Genomic DNA, 12,357 nt, shown 5'->3' on the forward strand with positions numbered 1-12,357 from the left:
CCTTCGCTACTCACCTCGCTCCTCCTCCTCCTCCTCCTCCTCCTCCTCCTCCTCCTCCTCCTCCTCCTCCTCCTCCTCCTCCTCCTCCTCCTCCTCCTCCTCCTCCTCCTCCTCCTCCTCCTTCTCACCCCTACTTGTCTTCTTCCTTGCTGCTCGCGCATCTCAAGACATCTCAGGCGCTATCGTTGAGAAGATTCAGAAGACGATGGAGATGAAGAAATCTTCAAGAAGATCAAGTCCCGATGGACGCGCGGAAGGTTCTCTCAGAAGGTGACTAGTCATGTTGACCTTTCTCCGCCTCCCTCTTCCTGCTGCTGCTGCCGCCGCCGCCGCCGCCGCCGCCCTCCCCCTCCACCTTCAACGCTCTTACTCTTGCTCCTGCTGCTCCCTCCTCTTCTCTTCCTCCTTTACAAACGCCACTAGCTCCCGCCTGTCTTCCTTGTGCTTGATCAGCTCAACTGCATCACATACTTGCCTCCTGTCATTTCGTTCTCCTCCTTCCCCTGCTGCTCTTGAGAGTTGTCAACGGCAGGTCAAACTCGAGAGAGAAGCTACAGCCATCCGACAACAGGTCTTAATCTCACTGCTCCTCTCCATCCTCCTCCCCCATCTCCTTCTCCTCCTCCTTCACTTCCTGCATTCGCTATCCCTCACACCTCCATTCATGTCTTGTCTTCATCGCTGCTTTCTACTCCTCTTCTCCATCCATCGCTCATTTCTCGTTTTCTTCATCATCGTACACTACAACTCTCATCCCTCGGTTTCAGTTTGCAAGAATCGAACAAGATGATGGAAGAGATCAACAACTTGCGAGCAGAGGTGAAGCTGCGAGACTGACGCTTGCGCGCTCCTGACAGTCCCACAGCTCACGGTGATGCAAGACAAGGCAGACAAGTAGTCGCACACAAGGTTGCTGCTGCTCCGCTGATCATGTCGGCAGGTTGGAAGAGGAGAAGAAGAAGCTGCAGGCTGATCTCGACCTTCACGTCCTGTCGAACAAGCAGAAAGAGCAGGAAGTGTCGGAGCTGAAACAAGCTCGTCGAGATGCGGAGGTGATGATTCAGAAGCTTGCGGATGAGTTGTGAAGCTCCCGTCATGCCTCTTGGTTGACAAGTCCTTGTCAACATCGCTTGCTTGTCAATCTCACTCTCATATCAACATTCAAAGCCTCGATGCTTCTGAGCGATCTCAATGCGATGGTTGCATCGTTGACTGATCATCCTGATAGGTTCGACATATGAAAGAGATGAAAGACTCGGAGAATGTACAGAAAGCAAGTGAGTTGCGGGAGGAGAGTAGAGAGGAGAGAGAAGAGAGAAGAGGAGAGAGGAAGAGAGGTGGTGAGGGAGAGGGAGGGAGGAGGTAGGTGAGGAGGTGGAGAAAGGAAGGGAGGGGAGGAAGGGAATGAGGATGGCGAGGGGGAGGATAGGAATGAGGATGGGAGGGGGGTCATCGGGAGGAGTGATGGGGGGTGGCAGGGGTACGGAAGGACCTGGAGGAGAAGAACAAGATGGTTCTCAACGCAGACTCGAGGAGTCATGACTCCAAGCTGGACCTCCTTGACAACATCACCAACGTCGTCACGACTTGCATCCGGTGCCTCCTCCTCCCTCCTCTGCTCCCTGAGCTCACTCAGCGAAGATGCACGGAGACGGAGAAGAAGCTTGAAGATGCGTGCGGGAGAGAGCGAGAGATCATGGTAGGAGGGAGGAGCAGCTATCCTTCACACCCCTCGTCCTCCTCCTCTTCCTCATCTCTCCCTCCTCCCACTTTTTCATCTCCCCCAACTCCTCTCCCTCTCACCTCCGCCTCTTCACCTCCGCTGACTCTTCTGCCCACCAGCAACTGCTTGTGACTGTTCAGACGCAACACTCGCAGCTTCAGATCGCCTACTGCACTCTTGTCAACAAGGTCATCATTCAAGTCCTCCCCTCTCACCCTCAGCCCCTACCGCCAGCCCTTCCCTCCTCCTCCTCCTCCTCCTCCTTCCTCCTCCTCCTCCTCCTCCTCCTCCTCCTCCTCCTCCTCCTCCTCCTCCTCCTCCTCCTCCTCCTCCTCCTTCTCTTGACCTCTCTCAGCAGTGTGTCGGTCACTCCTTGCCAACCGCATCGAGCAAGGTCGATCGCTTGTCCTGAGCTCCCATCCCAGCTGTCCCTCACCTCCGCGCAGGCGCGAACATCCACCCTCGAGCTGGTGGAGCTGCTGGAGGAGAACGACTTGTGGATGGATTACGACGTGCTGAAGGGCATGGGAGTGCGGAAGGTCTGACAGGGAGAGGGAGAGGGAGAGGACGAGGACGAGGATGGGGAGGACGAGGACGACGAGGAGGAGGGAGGAGGAGGAGGAGGAGTGTGTTTACTCGGATCAGGTGGAGGATCTGCTTCACATCACAGGCTCTCATCTTGACAGCATGGCACCGGTGACGGCGAACAAAGTTCGCAGGTGGGAGGAGGAGGAAGAGAGTGAGAGCTTGAGGGTACGTGACTTGTCGACAGGCTGCAAGCCTTGCTAGAGCACAAGGAGGCATCTCAGGTTGTGACCTGGACAGGTGAAACGCTGTTGCTCTCTTGTCACAGATTTTCACCACCACAACCATCATCATCATCATCATCATCATCATCATCATCATCATCACCATCACCATCATCATCATCTCCATCTCCATCTCCATCTCCATCGTCGTCGTCGTCGTCGTCATCATCATCATCACCATCACCATCACCATCACCATCGTCGTCGTCGTCGTCGTCATCGTCATCATCATCATCCTCAACTTCCTTCTGTTCTCACCCTCACCTTCTTCGCTTGGCGTCTCATCATTGTATTGCTTCTCTCACCTCCCTCCCGCTTCTTCTCCCGCAGCCGATCAGCCGTCGGTCGCTGCTGACCCTCTCCTGCAGCAAGAGACGCAGAGACGAGCCGGACCCCTCATCCCCTTCCCACGCCAGATGTCTCAGCCAACAGGAGCAGCTTGCTTCCTTCAGAGCTCTTCTCCCTGCAGGACAGACAGACAGGCAACGCAGGTCTGCCTCTCGACCCCCATCACCATCCCTATGCTCCTCCTCCTCCTCCTCCCTCCCTCTCTCCCTTCCTGCTCCTCCTTCTCCCCCTCCTCCCTCTCTCTGCCTTCCTGCTCCTCTCCCTCCCTCTCTCCCTTCCTGCTTCTCCTCCTCCCTCTCTCCCTCTCTCCTCCCTGCTACTCCTTATCTCTCTCCTCCTTCCTGCTCCTCCTCCTTCTGCTTCCTCCTCCTCTTTCGTTCGCATCATCGTACTTTTCGCTCTTTTTCTATCTTCTCATCTCTTCATCTCTTTCTTCAGCCCCGCGAAGTGCTGGCGGGTCCTCTCGCCCCAAGAGCGCGTCCAAGTGAGTCGCTTCCTGCTTTTGATCCGCTTTCATTCTACTGCCTCGCGTTTATCCACCTCCTCCACCTCCCTCTCCACCACATCATTCTCCTCCTCCCTCTCCTCCTCCCACTCTCCCTCCCTTCTCCCTCCCTTCTTGCCACTGCTCCTTGCCCCCCCCCCTTACCCACCCCTTATCTTTCCTTGCTCCTCTTCCTCATCCTCCCCCATTCTCTCTCCCTGGCTCTCCTCTTTCCACCGCCACCACCACCACCTCCTCCTCCTCCTCCTCCTCCTCGCTGACTGCTGCTGCTGCTGCTGCTGCTCCTCTTCCTCCTCCTCCTCCTCCTCCTCCTCCTCCTCCTCCTCCTCCTCCTCCTCCTCCTCGCTGACTGCAACTCCTCCTCCTCCTCCTCCTCGCTCACTTTCTTCTCAGGACGGAGATGGCGGTCGAAGCGATCGGGAGGGCGCTCAAGGTTCTCGGTCAGGTGCTCCACTGCCCTCCTGCCACCTCCCTGCCCTCACCTGACCCTCCTGCTAGTCGGACAGCAACGGGGAGAACATCAGCGACGACGTTCGCTCCCGGCTGATCTCCATGCTCCTGACCCCGCATGCGGTAAAGTGTATATGACGTATATGACCACCCGTGTGACAAATAACCTTCTTTTTGTCAAAATCGGTCACGAGGGATGCTGACCAAGTACCCAGGGTACTTCTTCGTGACCAATCTGAACAATTGGGGAGATGGAGAGGAATCCTGCTCAGGGGGAGATGGAGCGTCTCTGATCCTCGTTGGAGGCTACCTGTGTCTCTCGTGCGTCAATGACCATCATTGGATGCTACCAGGGTCGGTCGTGGGGCTAGCCAAGCGCGATAGCGCTGGCGTGTGTGCGCTAGCACACAAGAGCATCAATCCCTTCTCAATTGCTTTGAAAGCAATCACATCCTAACAGGCTGTTTTGTGAGGTGTGCTCTTTGGGCACCACCGAATAAAGTTATTCAACACCCAACTTAGCTGGCAGTTGAATGTTTAAAAAACATTGTTCATTCTCCTTACCATTCTCATAAGGCTTTTTGCTCTCTAATGAGGGTCGGAGCTAAGCCCTGCGCAGCTGGGCGGTGTGCGCAGCACACAGAGCAAGGGATCCTTTGTCAGTCATCACATAGCAACCCTCCACACAATCACAAACCCTCCACAAACCCCAACGCCACCCCGCCAAATTATATTTAGTCTTCTTATGTACTAGATGATGATCATGGATGTTGGCGGGGACGCGGGGACGTTATCCTAAAGTTTTCTATATCTCTTTATCCAACCCCTCCTCGCCATATGCAAAAGTTTAGGATAACGTCCCCGCGTCCCCGCCAACTACACCCCTATCCCCAACTATCACAAAGATTCCTCTAATAATTATTCATAAATCTCTCTTACATCACATCAGGTATTCAATAGAGTATTTATTCATTCTCTCTATCTTCTCTAAACTAACTTCTATTTTCTATAAGAAATATTTGAAATATTAATATATCCCCCTTATCTTCTAGTCTTCTATGTACTATAACATGATCTATAAGATCTTATTCATCTCTCTTACATCACATCAGGTATTCAATAGAGTATTTATTCATTCTCTCTATCTTCCCACCGCCGCCCCCAGCGGAACCCCCACTCAGATTATTTTATTGATATTGTATAAATGAATGAAGCCCAGTATCTGTATCGTATGAAGCAGAAGCAATACAATACATTCATTAAGGACCTTGTTGAATCTATATTCAGGAACGAATATGTCCTAGATTTCTTCATTAAAAACAATCTTCTAACTAGGGAGCAAATCAGCTATTATGAGCAATCGAGCTTTACCAACACTTATAGAAAGAAGCGAGCTAAAATTGGCATAAGAAAGGAAACTGTCTATCTGATTTTTAATTAAATCTACATTCTAATTAAAATGAGCACCTGGATCAGTGGCTTGTCTGTTGATACAGTTCAATATCAGATCAGTTCCCTTAAAACAGCTATCATCAAATTAGATGAGGCACATAAAGCATTGGAGGGTGTTGTTAGTACAAACACAGATGATATCCAAGCCAACGCAACGAGCATTGAAGCCAACGCAACGAGCATTGAAGCCAACGCAGCGAACATTCAAGCCAACGCAACGAGCATTGAAGCCAACACTACGAGCATTGACACCCTACAAACAAGTGTTGATGCCAACACCACGAGCATTGACACCTTACAATCAACAATAACAGATTTATCAAGTGATGTTGAAAACAACTCCAACGCAATATCTACCTTACAATCTATCATAAACCTAGCTGAGAATGCCAACAATCAAACATTGACAGCACTGTTCAACAATGACTCCGATCTGATCCAATTGCTCTATGATGATCAAGCGGCTACTTACACAATCAGTTTAAGAAAGCAAGATGGCTCATATATCACTATTCAGGACATCATAGATAGCATCAATGGTCTGGTAAATAGTGTTAACAGCATATCAAATCCAGATGATGAAGCCAATCTTGGGGACATAGTTGATACAGCAAATGACGCATTTGACATCTTCTCTGGTCTTGGCGACTTTGCTTCCGCTGGTGCTGGTTTTGTTGGAGGTCTTATAGCTTCATCCTTGAATACAAGCAAGGCCGATGGTCTGTTTTTATTGAACTGGATTAATGTTTTACGGCTTGCTATTGGCACTGTTATAAATCTGTTAGAGACAGAGATAATACATAGACTTCATCAAGACAGAGCAATCAAGATATATTCACGCAACACAACAGATGGATCACAACTCAATCTAGCTGCTGGCGAAGCATATGTATATGATAGCACATATAAGATCGATGTTGAAGGAAACACAACGACTGAATTAGATAGCAGGCTTATATCATTCCAAGGCGAGGAGATCTTAACACTAGGGAATGAACTGACACAAACAGAATTAGATGAATATGTGTTTGGTTTTACACTACAGGAAAGCGAAACCTCTGGTGGTATTATTGAGATGATCAATGTTTTGAGAGACTACAAAACAATCTTCAAAGGTAATACATTGTTTCTTGATGATGTCACGTTACCCAATTATTACACCAAGACCGAGATTGACACCTCTAACGAGAACTATTACACCAAGGAATATATTGATGGGTTGAACATTGGAGTTGGGGATCTATACATCAACGATACAAACTATTTATCGACTGTCTCAGGTCAATATGGCAGTGTTCAAATCAATGGCTCTGGTGTAAATAGTTGGCAGGGGTACAGCATTGATGGCAGGGTTGTATTTACGCATGATGGCAATAATGAATGGGGCATTTATGACGATGTCAATAATAGATGGAAGTACAAAAATAATATTGATGTTGCTCTTGATGAAGCAAACAATAATACGTGGATTGAAAGCAAATCCTTGGTTATTCAAAACATTTTAGGCACACCATCAGATGAAAGAACAAATAGGAAAACAAACTTAGCTTTTCATGTTCACACTTCATCAACGTGGGCGAGTGGTTCAGCAACTGAAACAATAACAAAGGGAGCAACTTATGCTTCTATATCAATACTTGGAGGAGATAAAGCAAATGAATATCAAGGATTTTCAGCAACTGGTATGTCTGGATATGGTGCTCTTGTAAAAGAAAGAGAGGTAATAAAGATATATCCATATGGCACCAATCAATTCTTCAAAAACATACCTGTGGATGTTGATTTTGCTGCAAATATCAATTGCGCAAATAATCTTAGTATAACGGGCACATCAACATTAACCGGAGCAGTTACTTGTTCAGCAGCACTGAGCGTAGGAACTACATTGAGTGTAACAGGCACATCATCCTTTACCGGGAATGTTGCCCTTGAGGGGGAGGAAGAGAAGGAGCAGCATGGTGGTTTTAATATATTCCACCTGTTCCTATGTGTGTTGGCTCTTACTAGCCCGTTCAACTTAGGTAAGACAATGATCACTCAGCCCCATGTTCTTCTCCTCGTACCCCTATGCTCCTGCCTCTCGCCTGAATCCCTGCCTGCTTGCCTGCCTTCGTTTCTCCTTATGTCCCCTCTCCCCCGCCTCCTCTCCCCCGCCTCCGCTCCCTCCTCTCCCTCCTCTCCTCCTCACACTCCGCACGTCTCGCCGTCAAGCTCGAGCTGTCTGTGTCTTTGGTAGAGAAATGGAGGAAGGTGCAGGTGAACATGCACCAAGTTGAACGAGGAAGAAGGAGCAGGCGATACAGAAGCAAGACACGCTGGGGTAGTCTACATGTACTCATACAAGACACGCTGGGGTAGTCTACATGTACTCGTACCAGACACGCTGGGGTAGTCTACATGTTACTCGTACCAGACACGCTGGGGTAGTCTACATGTACTCGTACAAGACAACAGGCTGGGGTAGTCTACATGTACTCGTACCAGACAACAGGCTGGGGTAGTCTACATGTCACTCGTACAAGACACGCTGGGGTAGTCTACATGTCACTCGTACAAGACACGCTGGGGTAGTCTACATGTGCTCGTACAAGACAACGGGCTGGGGTAGTCTACATGTACTCGTACCAGACAACAGGCTGGGGTAGTCTACATGTTACTCGTACCAGACACGCTGGGGTAGTCTACATGTACTCGTACCAGACACGCTGGGGTAGTCTACATGTACTCGTACAAGACACGCTGGGGTAGTCTACATGTACTCGTACAAGACAACAGGCTGGGGTAGTCTACATGTACTCGTACCAGACACGCTGGGGAAGTCTACATGTAACTCGTACAAGACAACAGGCTGGGGTAGTCTACATGTTACTCGTACAAGACACGCTGGGGTAGTCTACATGTGCTCGTACAAGACACGCTGGGGTAGTCTACATGTACTCGTACAAGACACGCTGGGGTAGTCTACATGTACTCGTACAAGACACGCTGGGGTAGTCTACATGTACTCGTACAAGACACGCTGGGGTAGTCTACATGTCACTCGTACAAGACACGCTGGGGTAGTCTACATGTACTCGTACAAGACACGCTGGGGTAGTCTACATGTACTCGTACAAGACACGCTGGAGTAGTCTACATGTCACTCATACAAGACACGCTGGGGTAGTCTACATGTACTCGTACAAGACAACGGGCTGGGGTAGTCTACATGTACTCGTACCAGACAACAGGCTGGGGTAGTCTACATGTTACTCGTACCAGACACGCTGGGGTAGTCTACATGTACTCGTACCAGACACGCTGGGGTAGTCTACATGTGCTCGTACAAGACACGCTGGGGTAGTCTACATGCACTCGTACAAGACAACAGGCTGGGGTAGTCTACATGTACTCGTACCAGACACGCTGGGGAAGTCTACATGTAACTCGTACAAGACAACAGGCTGGGGTAGTCTACATGTCACTCGTACAAGACACGCTGGGGTAGTCTACATGTGCTCGTACAAGACACGCTGGGGTAGTCTACATGTACTCGTACAAGACACGCTGGGGTAGTCTACATGTACTCGTACAAGACACGCTGGGGTAGTCTACATGTACTCGTACAAGACACGCTGGGGTAGTCTACATGTACTCGTACAAGACACGCTGGGGTAGTCTACATGTACTCGTACAAGACACGCTGGGGTAGTCTACATGTACTCGCACAAGACACGCTGGGGTAGTCTACATGTACTCGTACAAGACACGCTGGGGTAGTCTACATGTCACTCGTACAAGACACGCTGGGGTAGTCTACATGTCACTCGTACAAGACACGCTGGGGTAGTCTACATGTACTCGTACAAGACAACAGGCTGGGGTAGTCTACATGTACTCGTACCAGACAACAGGCTTGTGTAGTCTACATGTACTCGTACAAGACAGGCTGGGGTAGTCTACACGTACTCGTACAAGACAGACTGGGGTAGTCTACATGTACTCGTACCAGACACGCTGGGGTAGTCTACATGTACTCGTACAAGACAGGCTGGGGTAGTCTACATACGTTTGTCAAGATTCTTTCATGTCTTTTGTCACGATCGGTTTGTCAGTCTGTGTATTCCTCTTCTTCAAAACCTCTGACAGATACACACTGTTCCTTCTCCTCTCTGTCTTGTCTCCCGTCGAGATTCACTTGTCTTCTTTGAACTTGTATTCAGACTACTTTACATTCAGTGATACATATAAACACGTGAGATGGTCTCTCCTAGGATACACATGTACACATTTTTATCTCCTTGTCAGGTTCCCTTCTTGGTCTATGGACGCTGACCACGGGCTGCTGTGGGCGACCAGGAAGCGCTGGTAGAGGCTGCAGCTGCATGGCACGAGGGTCCCTTGCCGGTCTATGGAGGCCTTGAAGCAAGCTCCGTATTGGCAGAATACAGGAGCAGGAGCTGGAGCTGGAGCTGGAGCTGGAGCAGGAGCAGGAGCAGGAGCAGGAGCAGGAGCAGGAGCAGGAGCAGGAGCAGGAGCAGGAGCAGGAGCAGGAGCAGGAGCAGGAGCAGGAGCAGGAGCAGGAGCAGGAGCAGGAGCAGGAGCAGGATCAGGAGCAGGAGCGGTGTTCAGCGACTGGGAAGTGGAAAGGGAAGATTTGCAGGATTCCATCTGAAAATTGCGAAGAGGGGAGAGGAGCAGATGAGGTGAAGGCGAAGTTGGAGATCACGACTGCAAGAGAGCAGGAGAGAGCAGGAGAGTCGGAAGCTTGTGGGTAGGCAAGGTTCGGAGCTGCTTGAGGGGGGAGGACGATATAGGAGAGGGAGGGAGGGAGAGGGAAGGATGGGGGGCCGTTGAAGGAGCAAAACAAGATGCGCAGTCGTAAAGCTGCCTGCAGGATCTTCCGAAAAGGTGTCTTTTGGGTTTTTTGCGGTCATTTGAGCCTTCTTTACTGCACCTTCTTACTTGGCTCCCTTACTTTTTCTTCTAAAAATACCCTCCTCCTGTAAAGGTCCTCCCTTATGACTCGCGGAGTCGGAGCTCTTCCGTAGTTTTGACCTCTACCAGTCGCATCACTTTCTATTAGTCAACTCGAGGGCAGTACTAAATCACCCCTGTGATACACGCCGTTGACTTTAAATTGGTACCGGAGATTCTGCTGTACTCTGTGACACGCACTGTTAACTTGTACTCTGTGACACACACTGTTAACTTTAGCACCTCCCGGGAGTCCTCCGCCCTGAGTCTCCGAGCGGATCCGGAGGCCTCCGGCCCGGGCTGATGTCATCGGATACTCCGACAACGACTCGATTCTCAGTACCTCGGCGCCGCCCGGTCCCTCCGGCGGTCGGCCCGGGCGGCCCGCCACCGTCCGGGGCCGTACGGCCCGTACGGTAGCGTAGTATGTCAGAGACGGACAGCGGGTCGGAGTCAGCCAAGTTCCCTTCATCAGGCCAGGCTGCTTCCGTAGTCGGAACCATGGCAGTACATGCAATGAAAGTTGAAAAGTTGAAAATATTAAATGTTGCCATCTTGATTTCTTTTCGAATTTTACTTCCATGACTGAATGAATGAGCACAAGACTGCAGGTGGAGGGCAGCCGGTCAATGAACAAGAGACGACGGTTGTGGTAGAGGTGCTGTGAATTAGACAGAGAGCATTCACAAGAGACGAAGTCAAGGCGAAAGTCATTTCAAAGTTTTCACCTGGACAACCTCTTCGCAGTGTGTTTAAAGATTTGCACTTTCCAGGACAGTCTTGTGGACATTTACTCAGGTTCATCAGCTTCGGACCTGGAACGGATACTCGTGCTTGCTAGTTGGAATGAATCAGAACATGAAACAAGTGCCTTCCAACTCCACTGCGCTACGATGACGATCCGATTTGACAGGCTCTATCACTTTGCTCAGTCTCCCAGGTCATCGTCCTCATGCATTCCTGCCTTCATGTACTCCATTATCCATCCCGGTTCAAGGCAGGCCCAGCCCTCGTCTACCGCCTGCTCAACGTCCCACTGCTCCATCTTACCTCTGCTCCCCTCTGACTGTCCCAGTCCCTCCCTCACAAGACCCCTGTTGTTCTCTGTGCCATGTGCTCTAGAGCTCGGTGCTGAGCTTGTCAGGTCCGGAAGGCCCTCAGTCAATCCAGCTGGAGCTCTCCGGTACAGCCCTTGCTCCCTGGCTCTGTGCGAAGGCCATCGCGAAATGCCGAGCTTCCTGCAGGCAGCCTTTAGGCTGGTGGTTGAGACCCCCTGGGTAAAGACGGGAGTCAGAGTCGTACAGGATGGAGACGTTGCTCGAGCACCAGACGGCTTGCGGCATCCTTCATCGAGAGACGGAAGAGAGGCTCGAGGACCGCCGTTGAGATCTTGACCTCAGGGAGAGCAGTCGATGGAACAGAGCTCGGGCCTCGAGGGCGGGGCGAGATGGTGACATGAGGCATGATGGGTCTGCCTTGCTGGACTATGTAGTTAACGGCTGTGTCGGATTTTGGTGCCGTGATATGATTTCTACCTGAGGTCAAACGTAAGGGTCAGCGTTCTGCCTTGCGCGCTCTCTCAGGGAGCAAGGAGAGGGAGGAGGAGGAGGGGAGGGGGAGGAAGGTAATAGAGAAAGGTGTTAAGTGATTGAGAAAGCGAGGGAGAAGCAGGGAGCGAGGCAAGGAGAGGGAGGAGAGGGAGGAAGGAAGAAGGGACGGAGAAAGGGGAGGGAGAGGAGGGAGAGGGAGGGAGAGGAGGAGGGAGAGGAAGGGAGAGGAAGGGGGAGGAAGGGAGAGGAGAAGGGGGGGTTCGGACAGTGAGGAGTCATGGGGCGGTATTTTGATACTAGGGGTAGTTTGAACTGATTCGGAGGGGTAGGGGTGGTACCGAAGTTTTAGCCGGTCAACTTTACCAAGTTAGTGGCCCTTTTTGGCAAGACATGAGAAAAAAGAAAGTCACGTGATCAGGCTTAAGGCTGGCACGTGACTGCATCCCCCCGGCCCTGGGCCACTGAGACTCGGAGGCCCGCCCCGGGCCCGGCGGGCCTGCACTGAATGACGTCATCTCAAGTTGGAGCTTCTTCAGTCAGTGATGTTCAACGAGCGACACGAGC

At 50.9% G+C, this 12,357-nt stretch overlaps 3 protein-coding genes across 3 annotated transcripts; 2 read left to right on the forward strand and 1 right to left on the reverse strand.

Moving 5' to 3' along the window:
- Positions 1-2,208: 2,208 nt before the first annotated feature.
- Positions 2,209-4,350, forward strand: GUITHDRAFT_155783 (hypothetical protein). The gene is made up of 8 exons (XM_005821206.1): positions 2,209-2,262; positions 2,368-2,442; positions 2,496-2,548; positions 2,901-3,023; positions 3,319-3,364; positions 3,779-3,830; positions 3,884-3,958; positions 4,051-4,350. Exons 2-8 carry the CDS (start codon positions 2,411-2,413, stop codon positions 4,063-4,065), a joined length of 396 nt encoding a protein of 131 aa, XP_005821263.1. The 5' UTR covers positions 2,209-2,262; positions 2,368-2,410; the 3' UTR covers positions 4,066-4,350.
- A 944-nt stretch (positions 4,351-5,294) lies between these two features.
- GUITHDRAFT_147322 (hypothetical protein) lies at positions 5,295-6,631 on the forward strand (the record flags this gene model as incomplete). Its single annotated transcript, XM_005821207.1, has 3 exons — positions 5,295-5,949; positions 6,403-6,567; positions 6,618-6,631. The coding sequence occupies 3 exons, from the start codon at positions 5,295-5,297 to the stop codon at positions 6,629-6,631; spliced, it is 834 nt and encodes a 277-aa protein (XP_005821264.1).
- A 4,540-nt stretch (positions 6,632-11,171) lies between these two features.
- GUITHDRAFT_119517 (hypothetical protein) lies at positions 11,172-11,707 on the reverse strand (the record flags this gene model as incomplete). Its single annotated transcript, XM_005821208.1, has 2 exons — positions 11,172-11,516; positions 11,570-11,707. The coding sequence occupies 2 exons, from the start codon at positions 11,705-11,707 to the stop codon at positions 11,172-11,174; spliced, it is 483 nt and encodes a 160-aa protein (XP_005821265.1).
- Between the last annotated feature and the right edge of the window lie 650 nt (positions 11,708-12,357).

The sequence above is a fragment of the Guillardia theta genome (genome assembly GCF_000315625.1).
Source record: "Guillardia theta CCMP2712 unplaced genomic scaffold GUITHscaffold_149, whole genome shotgun sequence".
Lineage (NCBI taxonomy): Eukaryota > Cryptophyceae > Pyrenomonadales > Geminigeraceae > Guillardia > Guillardia theta.

Coding starts and splice junctions, on each gene's coding strand:
- GUITHDRAFT_155783 (XM_005821206.1), top strand. CDS start 2,411: ATGGCACCGGTGACGGCGAACAAAGTTCGCAG. Junction 3,024..3,318: donor CAGACAGACAGGCAACGCAG/GTCTGCCTCTCG, acceptor CTCTTTCTTCAG/CCCCGCGAAGTGCTGGCGGG. Junction 3,365..3,778: donor CGCCCCAAGAGCGCGTCCAA/GTGAGTCGCTTC, acceptor CTTTCTTCTCAG/GACGGAGATGGCGGTCGAAG.